This window comes from Melanerpes formicivorus, unplaced genomic scaffold (assembly GCF_026170545.1).
Source record: "Melanerpes formicivorus ecotype bairdi unplaced genomic scaffold, bMelFor1.0.p_v2 SCAF_5, whole genome shotgun sequence".
Lineage (NCBI taxonomy): Eukaryota > Metazoa > Chordata > Aves > Piciformes > Picidae > Melanerpes > Melanerpes formicivorus.
In genome coordinates, this window is record NW_027142357.1 from 32,278,524 (window position 1) to 32,299,833 (window position 21,310).

The 21,310-nt window shown below is 43.0% G+C and overlaps 1 protein-coding gene across 2 annotated transcripts in view; it reads right to left on the reverse strand.

Annotated features, from left to right (window-relative positions):
* OSBPL11 (oxysterol binding protein like 11) overlaps positions 1–21,310 on the reverse strand; it is a 57,695-nt gene that overhangs the window by 13,253 nt on the left and 23,132 nt on the right. Inside the window, exons 2-8 of one of the 2 annotated variants that reach the window (XM_068139044.1) lie at positions 20,909–20,977; positions 17,884–18,059; positions 17,009–17,088; positions 15,162–15,344; positions 9,465–9,666; positions 3,997–4,142; positions 1,874–2,014 (exon numbers count right to left, since the gene is read on the reverse strand). In XM_068139044.1, the coding sequence (XP_067995145.1) occupies positions 1,874–2,014; positions 3,997–4,142; positions 9,465–9,666; positions 15,162–15,344; positions 17,009–17,088; positions 17,884–18,059; positions 20,909–20,977 (997 nt within the window). Of the gene's footprint in view, positions 1–1,873; positions 2,015–3,996; positions 4,143–9,464; positions 9,667–15,161; positions 15,345–17,008; positions 17,089–17,883; positions 18,060–20,908; positions 20,978–21,310 lie in introns of those variants that run through there. The other variant, XM_068139045.1, reaches the window with a different exon arrangement.

Here is a 21,310-nt window from a genome sequence, read left to right on the forward strand (position 1 = left end):
TGCACAGTATGAGAAATGATATGCATATATTTTTTTCCCCTTCCCTGCAGTGGTAACTAATCTCACATAACCAGCTGTTGTACAGAGCAACACTGAGTGTCTCAATCATGAGATCAAGGCAGTCCATTTAAACCAGCTGCATTCAAAGAAGCAGAGCACAGAGATAATAGATACACAAGGTAAGCTGAATACACTTGACATGTTGTTGCAACACCAACCTGGAATATAAAGTTGCTTTTCACATCAGTACCCTGCTATTTAAAGTTGAGTGTGATTCTAACTTGATTACCTGTTTTGAAGCCACATCTTGCTGCATTTCAATGCTTTGTGTGCTATGAACTAAAGACAAATCTACACATTCAGCTGAAAGTGACAATTAGGAGAGACTCAACACTTTGTTCCAGCTAAAAGGAAAGGACATTGAAGATTTGATTTGGTGTAGAAGTGAAATAGCAACTTAAAGAACTCCTGATTAAGCAGCAGGGATTTAGGTTTGGCCCACAGGCAGCAGAGACTGTCCATACTACTTAGGGGTTTTTTTTTGGGTTTGGTTGTTTGTTTTTTTCCAAACTGTGAAATGTAAACTCCACAACACAAGAGTTTCTAGAGGCCAAAAGCAGCTATTGCTCAAAAAACATAGCTTGGAAAAAAATCTGACGATAATTGCCAATTCCAACAAAAAGAGAGCTTTCCTCATTCCATGCCTCTGTAAAATCCAATTTTTCTTTAAAGTATCTAGTGCCTACAGAAAGAATTCTTTACAGGAGTGAACTGAACATAAGCTGGTAGCAGCCTGACTTTCCCAGATTTGCTGTCCGAGATGTCCAGTAGCAACTGAGTGTTTAATTTCTCAAAGCTGCTTGCTTTTAGAATTAACCAGGTTGGAAAAGACTTTTGAGATCATCGAGTCCACCTTATCACTCAACACCTTCTAATCAACCAAACCATGGCACCAAGTGCCTCATCCAGTCTCTTCTTAAACACCTCCAGGGATGGTGATTCCACCACCTCCCTGGGCAGCCCATTCCAATGGCCAATCACTCTTTCTGGGAAGAACTTCTTCCTAACATCCAGCCTAAACCTCTCCTGGTGCAGCTTGAGACTGTGTCCTCTTGTTCTGTCACAGGTTGCCTGGGAGAAGAGACCAACCCCCACCTGGCTACAACCTCCCTTCAGGTAATTGTAGATGGCAAAAAGGTCTGCCCTGAGCCTCCTCTTCTCCAGGCTAAGCCACCCCAGCTCCCTCAGCCTCTCCTGATAGGGCTTGTGCTGCAAACCCCTGTGCACTGAAAAGTCAAACGCATTCTCTCCACAGATGTGAGCAAACACGGAAATGTCAATAGGACAGAGAGGTACAAACAGATGTCTGAGGATAGATAATGGAGGACCAGATGAAAACTTTTCACAAGCACCATGAATAGAGGTGTAGGATTATGCAAGCTGCATGTAAAATCATCATCAAGTGAGTAAAAAGATCATGGAAGAAAAGCAGAAGGACAAAAATGAGAAGGCTGTGAAAACAGCATATAAAAAGCAAGGTGCAAACACCTTACTTTTATACCAGGAATAAAAAAAATAAAGAAGCCATTATAAGGAAATTCAACAAACATTGGGGGGGAAAAAAAACAACAAACAAACACAAAAACCCCATCACAAAGCTCATGTAATAAAAAAAGATATGGTCAGTTTCATTAAAGAAAATCTATTCCCTCAACATGTTTCACCTACAACCTGCTTTAAACCAGGGCATCATATCCTGGGCCCTGAAGCTGCCACAATTTCATATTAAACTCAGTGTTGCTCAATACAGGAGTTGAGTTTACAATGGCACTTCACTTGCACTGCAGCCAGTCTTCATGCTTCAGTTACTTACTCTTGTTAAGTCCATGCCAAGTTTCAGCTGAGACAAGAGGTGCAAGATAACACTGCGCTGTTCTTCCACCGCTCCCAGATCATCTTCTTTATCATCGCAGATATCCTCCAGCTCCTCATCTGAATTTATTTCTTCAGGTTCCTGGGGGAAGAGCCATAAACATCAGCTCAAAGACGTGACTGGCCAGACAATATCCAAAGAGATATTCATATTGCAAGAACTTTGTATTGCATTTAACTGTCCACGGATGAAAACTACAAAAAGTAGATAAAACCCTGCAGAGAACTACACAATAGAATCTACCTTAAGATATAGAACAGTTAAAGAATTTAAAGGGACATTAAGATAATTCAGTGTAGATTTCATCTAGGAGATTCAGGCTAAGATTTCTCACCATCTCACACAGGTTAAGGGGGGAAAACAACCCAATGCCTTAACAGCAAGTACGACCTGTTTTCTGAGCTAAGAGTAAGGCAAACATCTGACACATACACAAAAACTGCAAAGCAAAAGCTAGCACACATTCCATTCACCTCAGTGACACCCCTCCACCTCCACAGTACTTCAGGTTTTCCAGTGTTGACATCATTACCCCAAATACTGTAGCAAATGGTAGTTCCTAGATGCCCGTTTACTGTCATGCCCAATGACAAGCAATTAACATCTACAGGCTAGGCTTCTCAAGCAGTATCAACGCTGCTGCTAGTGCCAACACATAAAGGAAAAAGGGAAAGTAACTTGGAGTAGTTCTATGAAAACATCAGTAAAACCACCACACACACTGGGTGTCCATTGGTGTAACTCTAAAGCATCCAGACAGACCAGCAGAAGTTCCATTAGCACCATTTCAACAACCATCACCCAGCACATGGAAAGTTGCAACACCTGAGGTGAAAGGGATGGTGGTATTCCTAGGGTTCTGAGCAGCATCCTCCTGGTGCAAACAGCTGGAGGGAAGCAGAAGTAGAGGGAAGAGGCACTGAATGCCACAGGAAGACAGCAGTATATGTCTGCTGAAGCAAAGCCCTCTGTCCTGGAGCAGCTGCCCTAGCTCAAAGCAAATGTATGAACACCTGACCACCAAAACCAGGGGGACAAGCCCTGCCACAGAGCTCAAACCCCAGTGAAAACTGCTGCATCACATCCTCTTCCAAGGATGCTAGGCTGCTCTGTTATCACAAATAGGGGAGCTGAATATACCTAAAGGAGTGATAAGACCAGTCATATCCCAGGTACATTAAGCACTTTAACTGTAACTCAATTATTAGAAGGAAGGAATTAAGTGATTTGAAAGCTCCTAGTTTGTTTCTCCCTTAAAAGCTTGGCAGCAAGTACTTTAATCCATTTTTAAGAACTTGTGAACTATAGCAACTGAAAAAAAAAATCCTTTGTTTCAATTTTGCTAAGAGACAGCACAGTGCTGGTGCAGAGACATGCAACAGCAAATTATCTTTTCACAGCGATACAGTCTCATTGAAACAACTGTGTGAAACCAACTAGTATAAAAGAATGTAATTATGATTTTCTAGCTTGGCTTTATCATAATCCCTGCTGGTTTTTCACTTTAGTATTTTGCATTTCAAACCAATTTTGACAGTTCTAATGACACAGGCTGTTGGCTGTATTTCAAATACATTAAGCCATCCTGAAGGTAAGTGATGAGTGCTGCTCAGATGAAGGAAAACAGATGCAGCAAGAGCTAGGAAAGAAAGACAGGGGGATTTAATAGCTGGAGACCAGCAATTTTGTCTTTCCTCCGCTTAGGCAGTTCTTCTTGGGCCTATTTTGAGAGTGCTGTGAATTCCATTTAGGGCTTTTTTCACTTTAATATCCACTTAGTTTAGATCAAAATGCAAGGGAATACTGCCTATTTCAGCACCTTGCATTACCATCCCAATTGGCTCCCTCCACTTGGCAGCTAGTTACAGAAAGCAGCAAACATTTATTGAAAAAGCAAGGTAGAAAGTTTGATGTACTGCAGTTTGATATTCACTCCTCCAACACAGCTAATCAAAAAGCATGAGAAGAGCTCATTAAATCATTTTCACATACCATGATTGGAATATTTACAGATATTCCTCAAAATAATTCCCCACAGAAACAGGATGTTCACATTACCTTACCCTTGTTAGCTGGCAGGGCTCTGCAATGGACTGCTCTTCTCTGACAGATGCTGGCTTGTTTATCTCTGCTGGGAAATTCTGAGCTGCTCCATTTTTGAAGTGGTTTGCCAGAGATATCTTCGGTTCCAACCAATTGATCGTCGTTCCTGAAGCAATAGAAAGTTTGCGCTGAAACTTGCTCATCCTCTGGAAGGTCACTAAATAGCAGTTTTCACAAAGGAGCTATTTATTTTTAGGAATAAGCTGAAAGCAGCCAATTCCTCCTGCAGCCAATCCCTTCAGCAGCCACTAAACAAAGGTGGTGCAATGAGACACCACCTTCAGTGATCATTAGCTCAAACACTGCGATTGGTGAGCTGTAATACATGCAACTTGGACTGGAGAAACTAGTTGGTGTCATGAAAGGCGTAATCAGACACTACAGGAAGAACTCAGTGTCACAGGAATGTTAAGCAAGCCTTACAAATTTTCTTTAACCACTATAAAATAGAAAAAGCAAAAACAAACCAACAAACAAATCACCCAACACTTATCAGCTTCTCGAACCCAGCTCAGTTCCAGACTGAAAAGAGCTAAGGCAGAAAGTTTTGTTGCCAGTATTTTCTCTGGAGAGGATATTTGGTTTTGATTCAGCTGCAAACAAGGCAAGCACGCCCTGCTGAATAAATAACAGTTGCTAAAAAACCAGAAACAAACAAACAAAACACCCCACCACCAGACACAAAACCTGCAGGGCCTGGAAAGCTATTATCCACTTGATGATTCCAGTGTCTCTAGTTACTCCCAGCTAATTTATCAGAACTGATCAGGTTCCTCATTAATAACACAAATGTTCCACTCTTTTTCAAAGGCTAATAAAAGGTACAGGCGACTCCAATCAGTTTTTTACTGAAGAATACACAAACTGACAATCCATCTTGGCTGGGTTGCAAACACAGGGATCATTAGAGAACTTTAATTTCTACCACTGCACAGCAGTTTCCTGTGCTTAGGAATCCACACCGAGGTGTCTGTTACATCTTCCTACAGAATACATAATCCTTCATTTTCAGACCCCTGTTACCTGGAACTAGGTCACATTGTGAACCAACAAACAGAGTAAGCTTAATTTAGATAACCAGCTGCACTTTCACCAGCCAAAATACTGAGGCAGGGGAAAAGTCCAAGTTTACTAAATGGACAAGACAACATATTCTGCAACGAGGCAGTTCATCAAACCCATTACCCATGTTCAACATCTTTGTGGGTAACATGGACAGTGGCATTGAGTGCACCCTCAGCAAGTTTGCTGATGACACCAAGCTGTGTGGTGCAGCAGACACGCTGGAGGGAAGGGAGGCCATCCAGAGGGACCTTGACAGGCTGGAGAGGTGGGCACAAGAAAACCTTATGAGGTTCAACAAGAGCAAGTGCAGGGTCCTGCATCTGGGTCGAGGAAATCCCAGGCACAAATACAGGCTGGGCAGGGACTGGCTGGAAAGCAGCCCTGAGGAGAGAGACTTAGGGGTGCTGGTGGACAAGAAGCTCAACATGAGCTCTCAGTGTGCACTTGCAGCCCGCAAAGCCAATCAGATCCTGGGCTGCATCAGGAGAAGTGTGGCCAGCAGGGCAAGGGAGGTGATTCTCCCCCTCTACTCAGCTCTGGTGAGACCCCACCTGGAGTACTGCGTCCAGTTCTGGAGCCCCTATTACAAGAGGGATATGGAGGTGCTGGAAGGTGTCCAGAGAAGGGCCACGAGGATGATTAGAGGGCTGGAGCACCTCTCCTATGAGGACAGACTGAAGGAGTTGGGGCTGTTTAGTCTGCAGAAGAGAAGGCTCCGAGGTGACCTAATTGTGGCCTTCCAGTATCTGAAGGGGGCCTACAGGAAGGCTGGGGAGGGACTTCTCAGGATCTCAGGTAGTGATAGGACTAGGGGGAATGGAATGAAGCTGGAGGTGGGGAGATTCAGGCTGGATGTGAGGAGGAAGTTCTTCCCCATGAGAGTGGTGAAGCCCTGGAATGGGTTGTCCAGGGAGGTGGTTGGGGCGCCATCCCTGGAGGTGTTTAAGACCAGGCTGGACGAGGCTCTGGCCAGCCTGATCTAGTGTGAGGTGTCCCTGCCTATGGCAGGGGGGTTGGAACTAGATGATCCTTGTGGTCCTTTCCAACCCTGACTGACACTATGATGAATCCATTCCATAGCAAGACACAAGAGTCCCCCAGCAATTTAAGCTATTTCAACAGCAGTTTCAAAGACATCAAAAAGTAAGGTGCTCAGAATGTCACTGTCACACTGACCTTCTGGAAGAAGTTTTCCTCATCTTTAAAACCTCTTCAGGATACTTGCTTTCTGAGCTGTAATTTTCAACACAATCATTGCTAAATGCATATTCTAGGCTTCATTTAATCCACACTCACTGCCTATTAGCTTGAATTTAACAAGCAGCTTCCCTTTTATACTCCCTATCAGCTAGTTCTAAAATAAACTTATTTAATACATTTTCTGAAATTTTCACTGTTAAAATTCCAAGAGGTTTTAAGCAATTTTAAGATGCCAGTTGTGTTTTGAGTGGACAGGATAGCACCTTAACACTTCTCTTTCACTGGAACATCACGTTCAGACCTGCTCTGAATAGAATAAACCAGGTTGAAAGAGACCTTCGAGATCATTGTGTCCAACCCATCATCCAAGACCATCTAATCAACTAAACCATGGCACCAAGCACCCCATCAAGTCTCCTCCTAAACACCTCCAGCGATTGCAACTCCACTACCTCCCTCTCTCTATGAAGAATCACTCTTTCTGTGAAGAACTTCTTCCTAACATCCAGCCTAAACCTCCCCTGGTGCAGCTTGAGACTGCATCCTCTTGTTCTGGTGCTGGTTGCCAGGGAGAAGAGACCAACCCCACCTGTCTACAACCTCCCTTCAGGTCGTTGTAGACAGCAATAAGGTCTCCCCTGAGCCTCCTCTTCTCCAGATTTGGACATCTCCAAGCCATGTTTTTAGACTTGGTCATTAACAGTCATATACCAACTGAACAGCAGTCAGATGAATTGAGCTTTTCCTTGCATAGCTTAAAAAATTAAGCAGCAAAAAAACACTCATCAAGAAAAAATAATCAAAACTCCTATCATCATCTGAAGTTATTACAGTGATGCTCAGTGGACCCCTCTTGCTTCCCCAGATACAATAACGAGCCAAGACAAACACCTTAGTACATACACAAAAGCCAAACCAAAAAGACTTCCACTGTGCACATGCCACAGTTATGCATCAATAGTTTAAAAAAATTCACAGGGAACAGAAGAGTTCTTGCAGTGGGATTAGCTTCAAAGTTCAGACCAGGATTTGGAGAGGTGTCATGCAGTTTTTTTAGCTTTTAAAAGGAAACTCTGAACAGAAAGTAAATTCATCCTGTTCACATCTTCTCTTTTAATGCCTGTGATTTAAGAATCACAAAGTATTTTTATAGAGTTTTAACACCTCTATACAACACTCTTTTTTTTCCCCATCTTAGAAGCTAAACTAATTATGGCTCTGAAATAATATGCACTGGCAAAGCAAGTACCAAAAATATGACAGGAACACAGGAAAAAGATAAGGTAAGAGACAACTTAGGAGTGTACTTTGTTACATACTTATCATATCTGTTGTGCAAGAGAAGCGTTTGAGAATCCTCAAAAGCTTTTTTGCTCACAAAAACCCACAAAGTAAACACATGAAGGGGGAAAAAACCAAGTCACAGTAAGATGCAAAAGAATTTACAAACAGGAAACACCATGTTCAGTTCCACACAGCGCACATCAACTAGGTGGTTGTAGCCAGGAAGGGGTTGGTGTCTTCACCCAGGCAACCAGCACCAGAACAAGGGGACATAGTCTCAAGCTGCGCCAGGGGAGGTTTAGGCTCGAGGTGAGGAGAAAGTTCTTCACCGAGAGAGTTGTTTGTCATTGGGATGTGCTGCCGAGGGAGGTGGTGGAGTTACCATACCTTGAGGTATCACAGTATCACAGTGTAACTAAGGTTGGAAGAGACCTTGAGGATCATCGAGTCCAACCTATAAACACAGACCCCATGACTAGACCATGGCACCAAGTGCCACATCCAATCCCCTCTGGAATGCCTCCAGGGACAGTGACTCCACCACCACCCCGGGCAGCACATTCCAATGACGAATTACTCTCTCGGTGAAGAACTTTCTCCTCACCTCGAGTCTAAACCTCCCCTGCCACAGCCTGAGACTGTGTCCCCTTGTTCTGGTGCTGGTTGCCGGGGAGAAGAGACCAACCCCCTCCCAGCCACAACCACCTTTCAGGTAGTTGTTGAGGGCAATGAGGTCTCCCCTGAGCCTTCTCTTCTCCAGGCTAAACAATCCCAGCTCCCTCAGCCTCTCCTCACAGGGCTTGTGTTCAAGGCCTCTCACCAGCCTTGTTGCCCTTCTCTGGACACGTGTGCAAGAGGAGATTGGACGTGGCACTTGGTGCCACGGTCTACTCATGGGTCTGTGGTGACAGGGTGGACTACATGATCCTCGAGGTCTCTTCCAACCTTGGTGATATTGTGATACTGTAATTCTGGTAAAGCCCTGCTTGCACAGAAGTGATCGACTGCACAGACATAGCAACATGTTTTTCTGCTGTCTGTGAATGCATGTAATTCCCCACCCATCACAAGTAGGGTTTGGAGTTTCTTGTTGGTTTTTTGGTTTTGTTTGTGTATCTGTTTGACTGGGGAGGTGGGTGGAGGTGTCTGTTTCATTGTTGGTTTTGTTTTGTTTCAGGAGGAAGTTGTGGGGCAAAAGGGCTGTTTATGGAAAGAGACTTTTTTGTTTTCCTCCTTTTTTTGAATCTCTAACTGATTTACAAGTCTGGTCTGGCCTCAGAACAGAATGCAACACTCATCTTCGTTCATGTTTTGAGATGAGGATGTTAACTAAAAATAAGAACACTAAGATATAAACAGCATTAATCTGTGCCACTGTAGAGCATTTTCTTTTCATGCTTCACTAGAAATGAAAGTTATACACACATAAAATGCTTATAATAGGTATTTAGTGTGCAGAACAGTCAGAAAAGCATGACATTTGTACTGGACACCACATACACTAAAACCTACAATCATGTAAAATTTCCCTTCTACTGTTACTGCTCCTGAGCAGCCAGTTACATCCCAAAGGCAGACTACTTCTTGTGGTGCCATATGTACCTCATTCTGTGGTGAGATTCTTTACAACAATTAGATGTTACATTTATGCAGCTGCTTATTGATAGAATAAATTACTCTTTAAAAAAAAGCAGATTAAAAATACAATATACATGGAGTTCTAGCTGACACCACCAAGCTGGACTCTGGAAAACCTCACAAGAACTAGCCCCTGGCAGTTTGATCTGCCCACGTGAAACTCAATTTAGTGGAACAAGTGTTTTCGCAACACGAAAAGGATTGTCGTAGAGTTCTGCTCTCTGTGAGTGTCTATACCCACCTGCTGGTAAGGATCCCTTTTGTTGAGAAGCATGTTGTAACTGGAGAATGTGGAAACAGTCATTTAAGCAGTTCATCGTTGCCATGGAAGTTGCTTTGAGCATTAATAGGTCTTGATCCAAGGATGTAAGGTGACCGGAGACAGGCAGGCATTCTATGCTCCTGATCAAGTCTCTCTGCTGGCCCTCAGCCTGAGACATCATCTGCCACACAGAACAGTCATTTATCAGGTGATGGAAGCATGTTGTGTGATACATGGTGAGCTGTCTACACAGCGGAACTCAAACGATTCTTTGACAACAATAAAGCGACAAGGTCATTGATGAACGTAAAGTTAACTACTTTTTTTCCTTGATGCAGCTAGTAAAGAGTCATTAAATGCATGATGAAATTCCCATGGCAGACTTATTAACAAGCAGAAGAATGTAAAAAAAAGCCAACAACCAAAAGAGAGGAATTTGAACATGATACTTGGTGCAGTACATATCAAATACTTTCCTGCCTGGCTGACAGGGATAGGGGGTGGGAAACCACACAGGCATACTCTGTGTGAAGAGTAATTAAACCCTGGGTTTTGCACAGCTTGGAATAGCTTCTATGGGTTACTGTCCATGGGCATGAAGATATTTTCACTCCTCACAAGAAGAGATCCAGCACTTTAAGGGGGAAAAGCCTGTATATCACTCAGCATACAGGATTCTTGTTCAGCATCTTGTACTGCCATCATCACAGAATCACAATTCTCACTGCTTACTTTGCAGAGGGGGATGAAAACCCCCCAAGATTTTCACCTTCATTATGTGCTCAAATTACAACTCTCCCATTGTCATTGTGCCTTTGCTCTCCCCTAAGCTCCTTTCCTCCTTCACATAGAGCTGTGCACCCCTCCATCACAGAACCTGCAACAGCAGATTTGCCTGCAAGAGGTATAGCAGCAAAGCACACCAGTCATCCAGCAGCACACTAAGGTCTTCCAAAAAGCTACAGACTTTCCTCTTTGCACTCACAGAAACAAAAGAGTGTCTGATTTTGAGTTGCATTAAATAAAGCCTTTAGGCCAGCAACACACTTAAGCACATGTTTAACTGAATTACTTTATGTCACTTGCTAGAATTGGTGGATTAAAAAGCTTAAGCAATATCTTACTGATTTATTGCTTTTTTTTTCAGTACCTTTGCCAGAAATCTCGTCCAGGAACTACTTTTAAAGTTTTGTGCAACAAATACTTAAGCAATATGTATTCATCCAAGTGCATGGCATGTGGTATTGAGAACACTTCAGGGCTTGGCTACATAGCATGCCATGGCATGAACGAACAGAGCAGTGGCTCTTTGGAAGTGAAGCCTTCACATGTCCTATGGGCAACAGGGCACAAAGCTGGCAAAATACTTAAGTCATAAAGCCTTGCCTAGGCAAACACACCATCCACTAGCAGAACACATGTCATACTTTTTCCTAGTCCTAAACATGGTAAGTCTTTGGGTGTAAGGTTTTTTTGTGCTAATAACTCTGCAAAATTCTGAATTAAAAGAAAGCATACACCAAAAAATACCCTCCAAAACCTCAACCAACCAAAGCAGACAGAGAAAATTAGTGGACAAACCACCACAATCCTTCTAGTGATCTTCATTCTTAATAGAATAAACTTCCTTTATTTAGAATAGAATAAACCAAACCAAGTTGGAAGAGACCTTCAAGATCATCGTGTCCAACCCATCAACCAATCCAACCCACCCAAACAGCTAACCCATGGCACCAAGCACCCCATCAAGTCTCCTCCTGAACACCTCCAATGACGGCGACTCCACCACCTCCCCAGGCAGCCCATTCCAATGGGCAATCACTCTCTCTGTACAGAACTTCTTCCTAATATCCAACCTGAACCTCCCCTGGCACAGCCTGAGACTGTGTCCTCTTGTTCTGGTACTGGCTGCCTGGGAGAAGAGACCATCATCCACCTGTCTACAACCTCCCTTCAGGTAGTTGTAGAGAGCAATAAGGTCACCCCTGAGTCTCCTCTTCTCCAGGCTGAGCAACCCCAGCTCCCTCAGTCTTTCCTCATAGGGCTTGTGTTCCAAACCCTTCACCAACTTTGTTGCTCTTCTCTGGACTCATCCCAGCAAGTCAACATCCTTCCTAACATAATAATAATTTATTATGTGATAGCACCCAAGCACCTGACTGCAGGATCAGGCCAAACAGCAGGACAAGCCATGCTCTACTCAGCACTGAAGTTCAAGCAGGCACATCCTCCCTTCCAAAGAACACACTCTGAACAGTCCTTAGTTTTTCCTGCTTAAATATTCAGTTTTATAAAAGGAAAGAAAGAAAATGAACAAGAAAACAAATAGGGCCTGGGGAGGAAGAAGCACTGTGATTACAAGCTCAAAAATCTATCAGAAGTACACAGGCTGCAGTTCTCAATTTGCAAACACATGCGCTTGCACTTAGTGCAAGTAAGCATAAAGATCTTCTGCTCTGCAAGGTATTCAAGTCAGCAGTATGACATGTGTTCAGCCAGAAACAAGAGGAAGTAGAAGGCAAAGGGTCTGACAGAAGGCTCAGCTATAGTGCAGTTCACAGGAAAAACCAAAAACTGTGCAGCAGATCCTTTAGAGGGTTATCTGTTCTCCCCACAGCTTCTCAAATTGAATTTTTAACTATTGAAGCTCTATCATGCTCAAATGTAACAGGTATGCAGCTGCTCATTAAGTATTTTAACAATATCTTAAAAAAAATAATTCAAAAGCCTTGAGCACAAGCCCTACAAGGAGAGGCTGAGGGAGCTGGGATTGTTTAGCCTGGAGAAGAGGAGGCTCAGGAGTGACCTCATTGCTCTTTACAGCTACCTGAAAGGTGGTTGTAGCCAGGAAGGGGTTGGTCTCTTCTCTCTAGCAACCAGCACCAGAACAAGGGGACACAGTCTCAAGCTGCGCCAGGGGAGGTTTAGACTCGAGGTGAGGAGAAAGTTCTTCACCGAGCGAGTCGTTTGTCATTGGAATGTGCTGCTCAGGGAGGTGGTGGAGTCACTGTCCCTGGAGGTGTTGAAGAGGGGATTGGACGTGGCACTTGGTGCCATGGTCTAGTCATGAGGTCTGTGGTGACACGTTGGACTCGATCTTTGGGGTCTCTTCCAACCTTAGTGATACTGTGAGAAGCATTTTGTCTTCACAAAGGCAAACTGACTTTGCCATTCAGAAAAGCTATCATTACTGAGGATTAGTCATCTGTACAGGACAAAAATTTGAGTTGGTAATAATCATGCTGCATCACTAAACCTGGTAACAATCATGACAGAACATGAATAGTTTTCTGTGCTCTTTGCAATGCTAAGAAAAATCATTCCACCTTACTTCCCACCCAGTGAGAATCCCAATTAAAGGATGCAAGCCTCTGCTTCAAGTGCTCCAGCTCACGGTCTCCTCTTTCCTCCCTCAAATTCTGAATGCCATATTGCCATTTGAAAAGTCAAAAAGACATTTCTGAAAGGAGGCCTCACTTCAAAGGTAGCTTCTCAAACACCAAAATACAACAGATTTTATAGAAGAACTGCCAGAAGAGCTATTAGCACAAATTGTTTAAATATTCATACCAGATTCTGTATTGTTGCTGCTCTCATGTAATACATAGGAAAGTGCCAATAGTATCTAAGTTTACCATATGTTGCAACTGTTGTACCACACTAGTAGGAGGTCTATCACAAAGGAGAGGTAACTTGGTGAACCAAACAGAAAAGCAACTGTCTATAAAGCCTCAGTGTTAAAACTTTATTTAGAAGACAAACCTCTCTTTCAGAAGATAAAGCAAATGAACCAGCTCATAAAAAACACCAGAAGCCACAGGAATGCCAGCTTGTTTTCCTGGTGCCTGACAGGACTTCACATCTTTGTATTGGTACTATGGGAGACACTACTGCTATTACAAAATGTAAGCAGGATGGCAGCAGTTACCCTTTTGCAAGGCATCTGCAAGAACAGTCTGCTGTGGACAGAGATTCACAGATTCTGAAGTCTAAAGAGGCTGTCACCTTGTCTAACCTACTGAAAATTAGACCACAGCACATCAAGGAACAATGATGATGGCAGCATACAAAACCAGGGAAAGTACTTTTAATACCCAGCTTCCTACTGATGAAATCACCACAATGCTCAGCCATATATTTTAAGCTTAATGATGCCCACAGAATAGAGTGCTCTCCTGTCCCAGTTTGTCTAAGTTCAGTTTAACTATTCATATTCCTTGATCCTTATTTGCTAAATTTAAAAGCCCTGCACTAGAAACTCATTTTTGTCAATAAATGTATCACCCTGCATTAATTACACTAACATTAAAATACTCAATATCAATACTGTTACTAAGTAACAGAGATTTGCAATACACCAAATTTTAAGTATTATCTTTAGATTTGCAATATCTACCCTATAAATATTAGAATCACAGAATTGTTAGGGTTGGAAGGGACCTCAAGGATCATTTATAGTCTCATAGTTTCATTCAGGGTTGGAAGGGACCACAAGGTTCATCTAGTTCCAACGCCCCTGCCATGGGCAGGGACACCCTACACTAGAGCAGGCTGGCCAGAGCCTCATCCAGCCTGGTCTTAAACACCTCCAGGGACGGGGCCTCGACCACCTCCCTGGACAACCCATTCCAGGGTCTCACCACTCTCATGGTGAAGAACCTCCTCCTCACATCTAGCCTGAATCTCCCCACCTCCAGCTTCATTCCATCCCCCCTAGTCCTATCACTACCTGAGATCCTGAGAAGTCCTTCCCAAGCCTTCCTGTAGGCCCCCTTCAGATACTGGAAGGCCACAATTAGGTCACCTCGGAGCCTTCTCTTCTGCAGACTGAACAGCCCCAACTCCTTCAGTCTGTCCTCATAGTTCATTTAGTTCCAACCCCTCTGCCATGGGCAGGAACCCCTCACACTAGATCAGGCTGCTCAGAGCCACATCCAGCCTGACCTTAAAAACCTCCAGGGATGGGACTTCTACCACCTCCTTGGGCAACCTGTTCCAGTGTCTCACCACCCTCACGGTAAAGAACTTCTTCCTATTCACCAGTTAAATCAACTAGCAGTCAAACAATCCTGTCAGTGAAGATAGAAAGGCAATTATTTGTGATTTGTTTTTTTTCCAAAATGCACTACACCTGAGTGCAGAGAAAAAAAGAGGGGGGGAAAAAAAATCTGAATTGCTCCTTTTATTTTGCTCTCTTTTCAGACACATCCATCCCTAGGCAATTTGTCCACATGAAGTAGTGTAACAGCTAGTGGTATCAGTATTCTTAAACATCAATCATGATCATTTTCTCCTTAGGAGAAACAAATACAGCTTTGACAATTCTTCTATTGCTTGACATGGGAAGAAAGCAATGCATGATGTAACAGTATCATAGTATGGGATTGTTATAACTCCCTAAGGATAGTCCATTGCCACACATAGTACTAGGACTTGCAAGGATGAGAAAGTTCCATCCTGAGCATCAGGATATTACTGCAGAGCACCAAAGTCATAGAATATACACAAGATACAGTCAGGCAAGGTAAGTTACTTATCCTCATACAGATAAGCAACAGCAGTTCAGGACACACTACTGACAACATAGCCAACTAAGAATAGCAGGTTCCTCCACAGTCCTATAAATGATATCACAGCTCTGCAGAAAGATTTAACGATAATTTAAGGCATACAAACCTCTCTAACATCTACAAGATGATCTGGTTGCATAATAGGTACTCTTTTTCCAGTTGGCAACCTGTGATGTCCAACGTTGAAAAAAGAAACTGCATTCTGACTGGGTCTTCTTTGCACACCAGGAGAGTTGGCACTTCCTTGGGATGCAAGAGAGAAGCTGCGAGATTTCAGAGGAGGGTTGTTCTAGTGAATAGATAAGCATATTGAGAAACATTTATAATCAATTCCTAATAGCCAGCAAATATTCTAATTTGAAAGATACAGCAGAACAGTTTAAGTCTTCACTTTGTACTGAGCAAGGACACATGACAAAGTCCTAATAACGTACTAGTAGCAACTGCTACATAAATATTTTGCACTATTTGCTAACACAGTTGCCCTGTTTTATAGCTTAATTATGAACAATCTGTGAAATGAGATTGATCAATATGTATGACTTCTCTGACTTGAAAATTAGCCCTTGATCTGCAACAGCACTAGAAATTACTCCTAACAGATCCAGCAAGGACAGAACTCACATTTAAGAGGATGTTTAGAGCTTTGTCTGACAACAAGTCAGCTACAAGATGTCGATTTTACCTTCAAAGTAAGATTCTATTCAAGTATCAGAATACGTGTTGTGGTAATCAGGGTGTTCTATAAAACACACCATGTTCACAGACAGCACAGGGCTAGCAAACATGGTTAGCAGAAGAAGCAACAACCCTCAGATACAGTGTTGAAGATCTGTTTCTCAAACATGGGTTTTTGTATAAAGGAAAAGAAAAGAGAGGAGAAAAGGAAAGGAAAAGAAAAGAGAGGAGAAAAGGAAAGGAAAAGAAAAGAGAGGAGAAAAGGAAAGGAAAAGAAAAGAGAGGAGAAAAGGAAAGGAAAAGAAAAGAGAGGAGAAAGAGGAAAGGAAAAGAAAAGAGAGGAGAAAAAGGAAAGGAAAAGAAAAAAGAGAGGAGAAAAAGGAAAAGAGAGGAGAAAAAGGAAAGGAAAAGAAAAGAGAGGAGAAAAAGGAAAGGAAAAGAAAAAAGAGAGGAGAAAAGGAAAGGAAAAGAGAGGAGAAAAGGAAAGGAAAAGAAAAGAGAGGAGAAAAGGAAAGGAAAAGAAAAGAGAGGAGAAAAGGAAAGGAAAAGAAAAGAGAGGAGAAAAGGAAAGGAAAGGAAAAGAGAGGAGAAAAGGAAAGGAAAGGAAAAGAGAGGAGAAAAGGAAAGGAAAGGAAAAGAGAGGAGAAAAGGAAAGGAAAGGAAAAGAGAGGAGAAAAGGAAAGGAAAAGAGAGGAGAAAAGGAAAGGAAAAGAGAGGAGAAAAGGAAAGGAAAAGAGAGGAGAAAAGGAAAGGAAAAGAGAGGAGAAAAGGAAAGGAAAAGAGAGGAGAAAAGGAAAGGAAAAGAGAGGAGAAAAGGAAAGGAAAAGAGAGGAGAAAAGGAAAGGAAAAGAGAGGAGAAAAGGAAAGGAAAAGAGAGGAGAAAAGGAAAGGAAAAGAGAGGAGAAAAGGAAAGGAAAAGAGAGGAGAAAAGGAAAGGAAAAGAGAGGAGAAAAGGAAAGGAAAAGAGAGGAGAAAAGGAAAAGAGAGAAAAAGTGAAGGAGCTTCAGTAACACTAAAGATTTACTTCTTCATCCACTAAAAAATTAAAGGCAAAACCAATCCGGGCAAATGGACTTCACTTTGTTTCATTCTTGAAGCATATTTCTATGACAAGTCAGCTAGTAATCAGAAAAATATTTCCTGACTTAAGTTTCAAGCTGAATCACACACCCCTTTGTAGTATTTGTCTTGAGACAGCAGGAGAGCTGTATTTGCAACCACCTCTTCCACCAGCCTAAATCATTTTTGCCCATGAAAACATCAGCCATACAGTACCTTTCCAATAGCTTCTGTGTGATGCTGTGTGCATATCTGTAGCCTGCTAACCCAGTGTTGTCGTTCTTTAGCATCAGTAGCTAATAAAAGCAAACCAAAAGTATTATGTAAGTGAAAACATTTCAAAGTGTGGGCAACAAAAGACTTAGATCTTTAAAACAGTCACAGTACTTCAACAGCAGGAAGCAATTTATTATATATTCTTTCATCTAAAACTTTTTAAGCAGGCATTACATTTAATTCATTGTGACATTAAGTTCATCACAAATGACATGCACTTTTTCTTTCCCCTTTTGGTTTCCTTTTCTGTTTTGCAACACAAGAATCACTTCAACTAAGAAGAGCTCCCCTCACATATTTTAATCTAAAAATGGGTCACATTTTCCTGGAGTAAGTGTAAGGTACTCTGAATTGGAGAACGACGGCAAGTCTTCAAAGAACGAAACACTGAAAGGTATCAGCTCAGAATTCCATAGCCTACAAAATCAGAGAATGGCTTCTATAAGCACCACAAATAGGCTAACACACTGAGCATTAGGAACAATGCAATTCTCTGCAAGCACCATGGCAGTACTGTTACCTATAATGATTTTGAAAACTGATTTAGTACCATTTAAAGACACTATCCATAAAGATTAAAACCCGTTCTACACATTTGAAATCCACAGTCTTCTGAAAGGCATCAAATCCAAAGAGTATGGAACTACCCACAACTGAAGAGTGGGGTGAACGAGTCACACACAATTCTCATTGCAGCAGCCTGCCAAACAAGCTCTGACTTTGGCCACACAGCCAAGCCCTGCGGAGCAGCCACAGGTGAGAGCCAGGAGTGTCCTCTAGTGGAAGAATCCCCTGTCCAAGAATCCAGGACCTACCTCTCAGTTTATACTGCTCCCCGCTGGCACCATTGACTGTAAAGGTATGAGAGTCTTCATCACTGGGTGAAATTACAGCTCCAGCAAGCTGCAGGGTGCCCCTGGGCTTTAGATGTCTAGACTGCTCATTCACAAAGTACTCCAGCAGGCCAGCGTCATTGTTTAAAACAAAAAATCTGCAATGATAACAAAACAAATACAGTAAATAAAACCAGCTCATGCTTTTCCCTTCTTTTTTATCTGGGGGGAGAGGGGGAATTTTCTTTTGTTTATTTGGGGGGTTTTGGGGTTGTTTAGATTTTAGGGTTTATTTTTGTTGTTATGGGGAGTGGGTAGTGGTACTGGAAGAAGTCGAGATGTTTGTTACAACTTGGCACAGATGGGCCAGTACAAGCCCAAATAGGTGAGTTACATCCCTAAGAAGACTGCACAAAATTTAAGTGCTTAATTTTTCTCAGATACCACAGACTGCACAACAGAATAGCACGCCCACAGAAGAGTGCTATGGCAAGACTTTGGGAATCCAAATAATATCCTGAATCTCTAAGGCTTAATCTACATAAATTAAGCCCCACATATCCAACAGTTGAGATACAAAACTGTGAATCTGAAGCAACATCCAATTTTACCAAAAAATGAAGTGGACATCATGCTTCAACTATTCTGCAGAGTTTAACAATAAGTGTATTGAGACAAGCCACTGCATGCCAGTAGCAGCACAAGAATTTGGCCGCTGTGGTATGCTAAGGAGTTGTCTCTCCAATATCAGTTTGCTTGCACCATGCTGCTCTAGAAACAGCATGAAGCAAGAAGCCCAACCAGAGAATTTCACCTGTCAAACAAGAGTGAATCATTCCAGGGGAGAGAGACAATCCTGGAGAACTAAAAGTTTGAGTTTGAATTTTCAGTAGAGAAGTCTTAATTTGTTGTTAAAAGTTGTGGCATGATTTGGCATTAAAAGAATGGAATAGAATGGAATAGAATAGAATAGAATAGAATAGAAAGTTGGGCAACAAAGTTGGTGAGGGGCTTGAAACACGAGCTCTATGAGGAGAGGCTGAGGGAGCTGGGGCTGCTTAGCCTGGAGAGGAGGAGACTCAGGGGTGACCTTCTTGCTCTCTACAACTACCTGAAGGGGGGTTGTAAACAGGCAGAGGTTGGTCTCTTCTCCCAGGCAGCCAGCACCAGAACAAGAGGACACAGTCGCAGGCTGCGCCAGGGGAAGTTTGGGCTGGAGGTCAGGAGGAAGTTTTACACAGAGAGAGTGATTGCCCATTGGAATGGACTGCCCGGGGAGGTGGTGGAATCGCCGTCACTGGAGGTGTTCAGGAGGAGACTTGACAGGGTGCTTGGTTGCATGGGTTAGTTGATTAGGTGGTGTTGGATGATAGGTTGGACACGATGATCTTGAAGGTCTCTTCCAAACTAGTTTATTCTATTCTGTTCTAACAGAATAGACCAGGTTGGAAGGGACCTTTGAGATCATTGGGTCCTACCCATCATCCAACTCCATCTAAACAATTAAATCATGGCACCAAGCACCCCGTCAAGTCTCCTCCTAAACACCTCCAGTGAAGGCTAAAAACTCAGCATAGAAAAACCCAAAGGCAGTATTTTTAATGGAAAGGGAGAAAAATATTAATGTTGTACCTGCTTTCTACATACACAAGCACAGCTATAAGCCACCAAATCAGTTAACTGCTTCTTACTGCCTATCCTTTTCTTATTTGTGTCTTAATACAAAGATTATTCATGTTAATACAAATATTGTTCATCATTAGCATAATGTAAAGCATAAGATGGTGACACATGGGTTTGATGGGTGGACCACTAGATGGATAAGGAACTGGCTTGATGGCTACACCCAAAGAGTGGCTATCAGTGGGTCCATGACCCAGTGGAGGCCAGTGACAAGCGGAGGCCCTCAGGGATCAGTCCTGGGACCTGCCTTGTTCAACATCTTTGTGGGTGACATGGACAGTGGCATTGAGTGCACCCTCAGCAAGTTTGCTGATGACACCAAGCTGTGTGGTGCAGCAGACACGCTGGAGGGAAGGGAGGCCATCCAGAGGGACCTTGACAGGCTGGAGAGGTGGGCACAAGAAAACCTTATGAGGTTCAACAAGAGCAAGTGCAGGGTCCTGCATCTGGGTCGAGGAAATCCCAGGCACAAATCCAGGCTGGGCAGGGACTGGCTGGAAAGCAGCCCTGAGGAGAGAGACTTGGGGGTGCTGGTGGACAAGAAGCTCAACATGAGCTCTCAGTGTGCACTTGCAGCCCGCAAAGCCAGTCAGGTCCTGGGCTGCATCAGGAGAAGTGTGGCCAGCAAGTCAAGGGAGGTGATTCTCCCCCTCTACTCAGCTCTGGTGAGACCCCACCTGGAGTACAGCGTCCAGTTCTGGAGCCCTTATTACAGGAGGGATATGGACGTGCTGGAAGGTGTCCAGAGAAAGGCCATGAGGATGATCAGAGGGCTGGAGCACCTCTCCTGTGAGGACAGACTGAAGGAGTTGGGGCTGTTCAGTCTGCAGAAGAGAAGGCTCCGAGGTGACCTCATTGTGGCCTACCAGTATGTGAAGGGGGCCTACAGGAAGGCTGGGGAGGGACTTCTTAGGATCTCAGGTAGTGACAGGACTAGGGGGAATGGAATGAAGTTGGAGGTGGGGAGATTCAGGCGGGATGTGAGGAGGAAGTTCTTCCCCATGAGAGTGGTGAAACCCTGGAATGAGTTGTCCAGGGAGGTGGTTGGGGTGCTGTCCCTGGAGGTGTTTAAGACCAGGCTGGATGAAGCTCTGTCCAGCCTGCTCTAGTGTGGGGTGTCCCTGCCCATGGCAGGGGGGTTGGAACTAGATGATCCTTGTGGTCCCTTCCAACCCTGACTGATTGTATGAAGATTATGTCATAAAGTTTGCCTAACAAAAAAAAAGGAAATCTAAGTATTATTATTTAAAAAAAGAAATAAATCTGAAATGTTGACTGAGATGGTGCAGAGGCCAGTACTGCTGAAAAGCACCATAAGACTTACCTATATTGCCAACCAGTGACAAGATTGGTATATTTCATTAGGTAGCCAGAAATATTTTCCATGTGATCACTATTTAAAAGAGAGAGAGAAAAACAATCAGACAACACCAAACAAATGTCACACTTTCCCAGCTTTTGATCATCACTGTATGCTGTCAGCACCATTTTAGGGAAGCTACCAACCCTTAACAGATTTTTCAGCCTTGTTTCTCTAATAATTTTGTAAGACAGTTTCACCAGACTTAACTCAAAGTAGTGTCAAGGCATAATTAGTTTCACCAAGTTTTATTCAGCAGCCACTTCTGAACACATTTGTACTAGCTTGAAGCAATTGAAGATTTAGTAGCTATGCTTCTTTGGTTTTCTGCTCCCTCTTTTAAGCAAGCTTTGTATTTTTTGGACT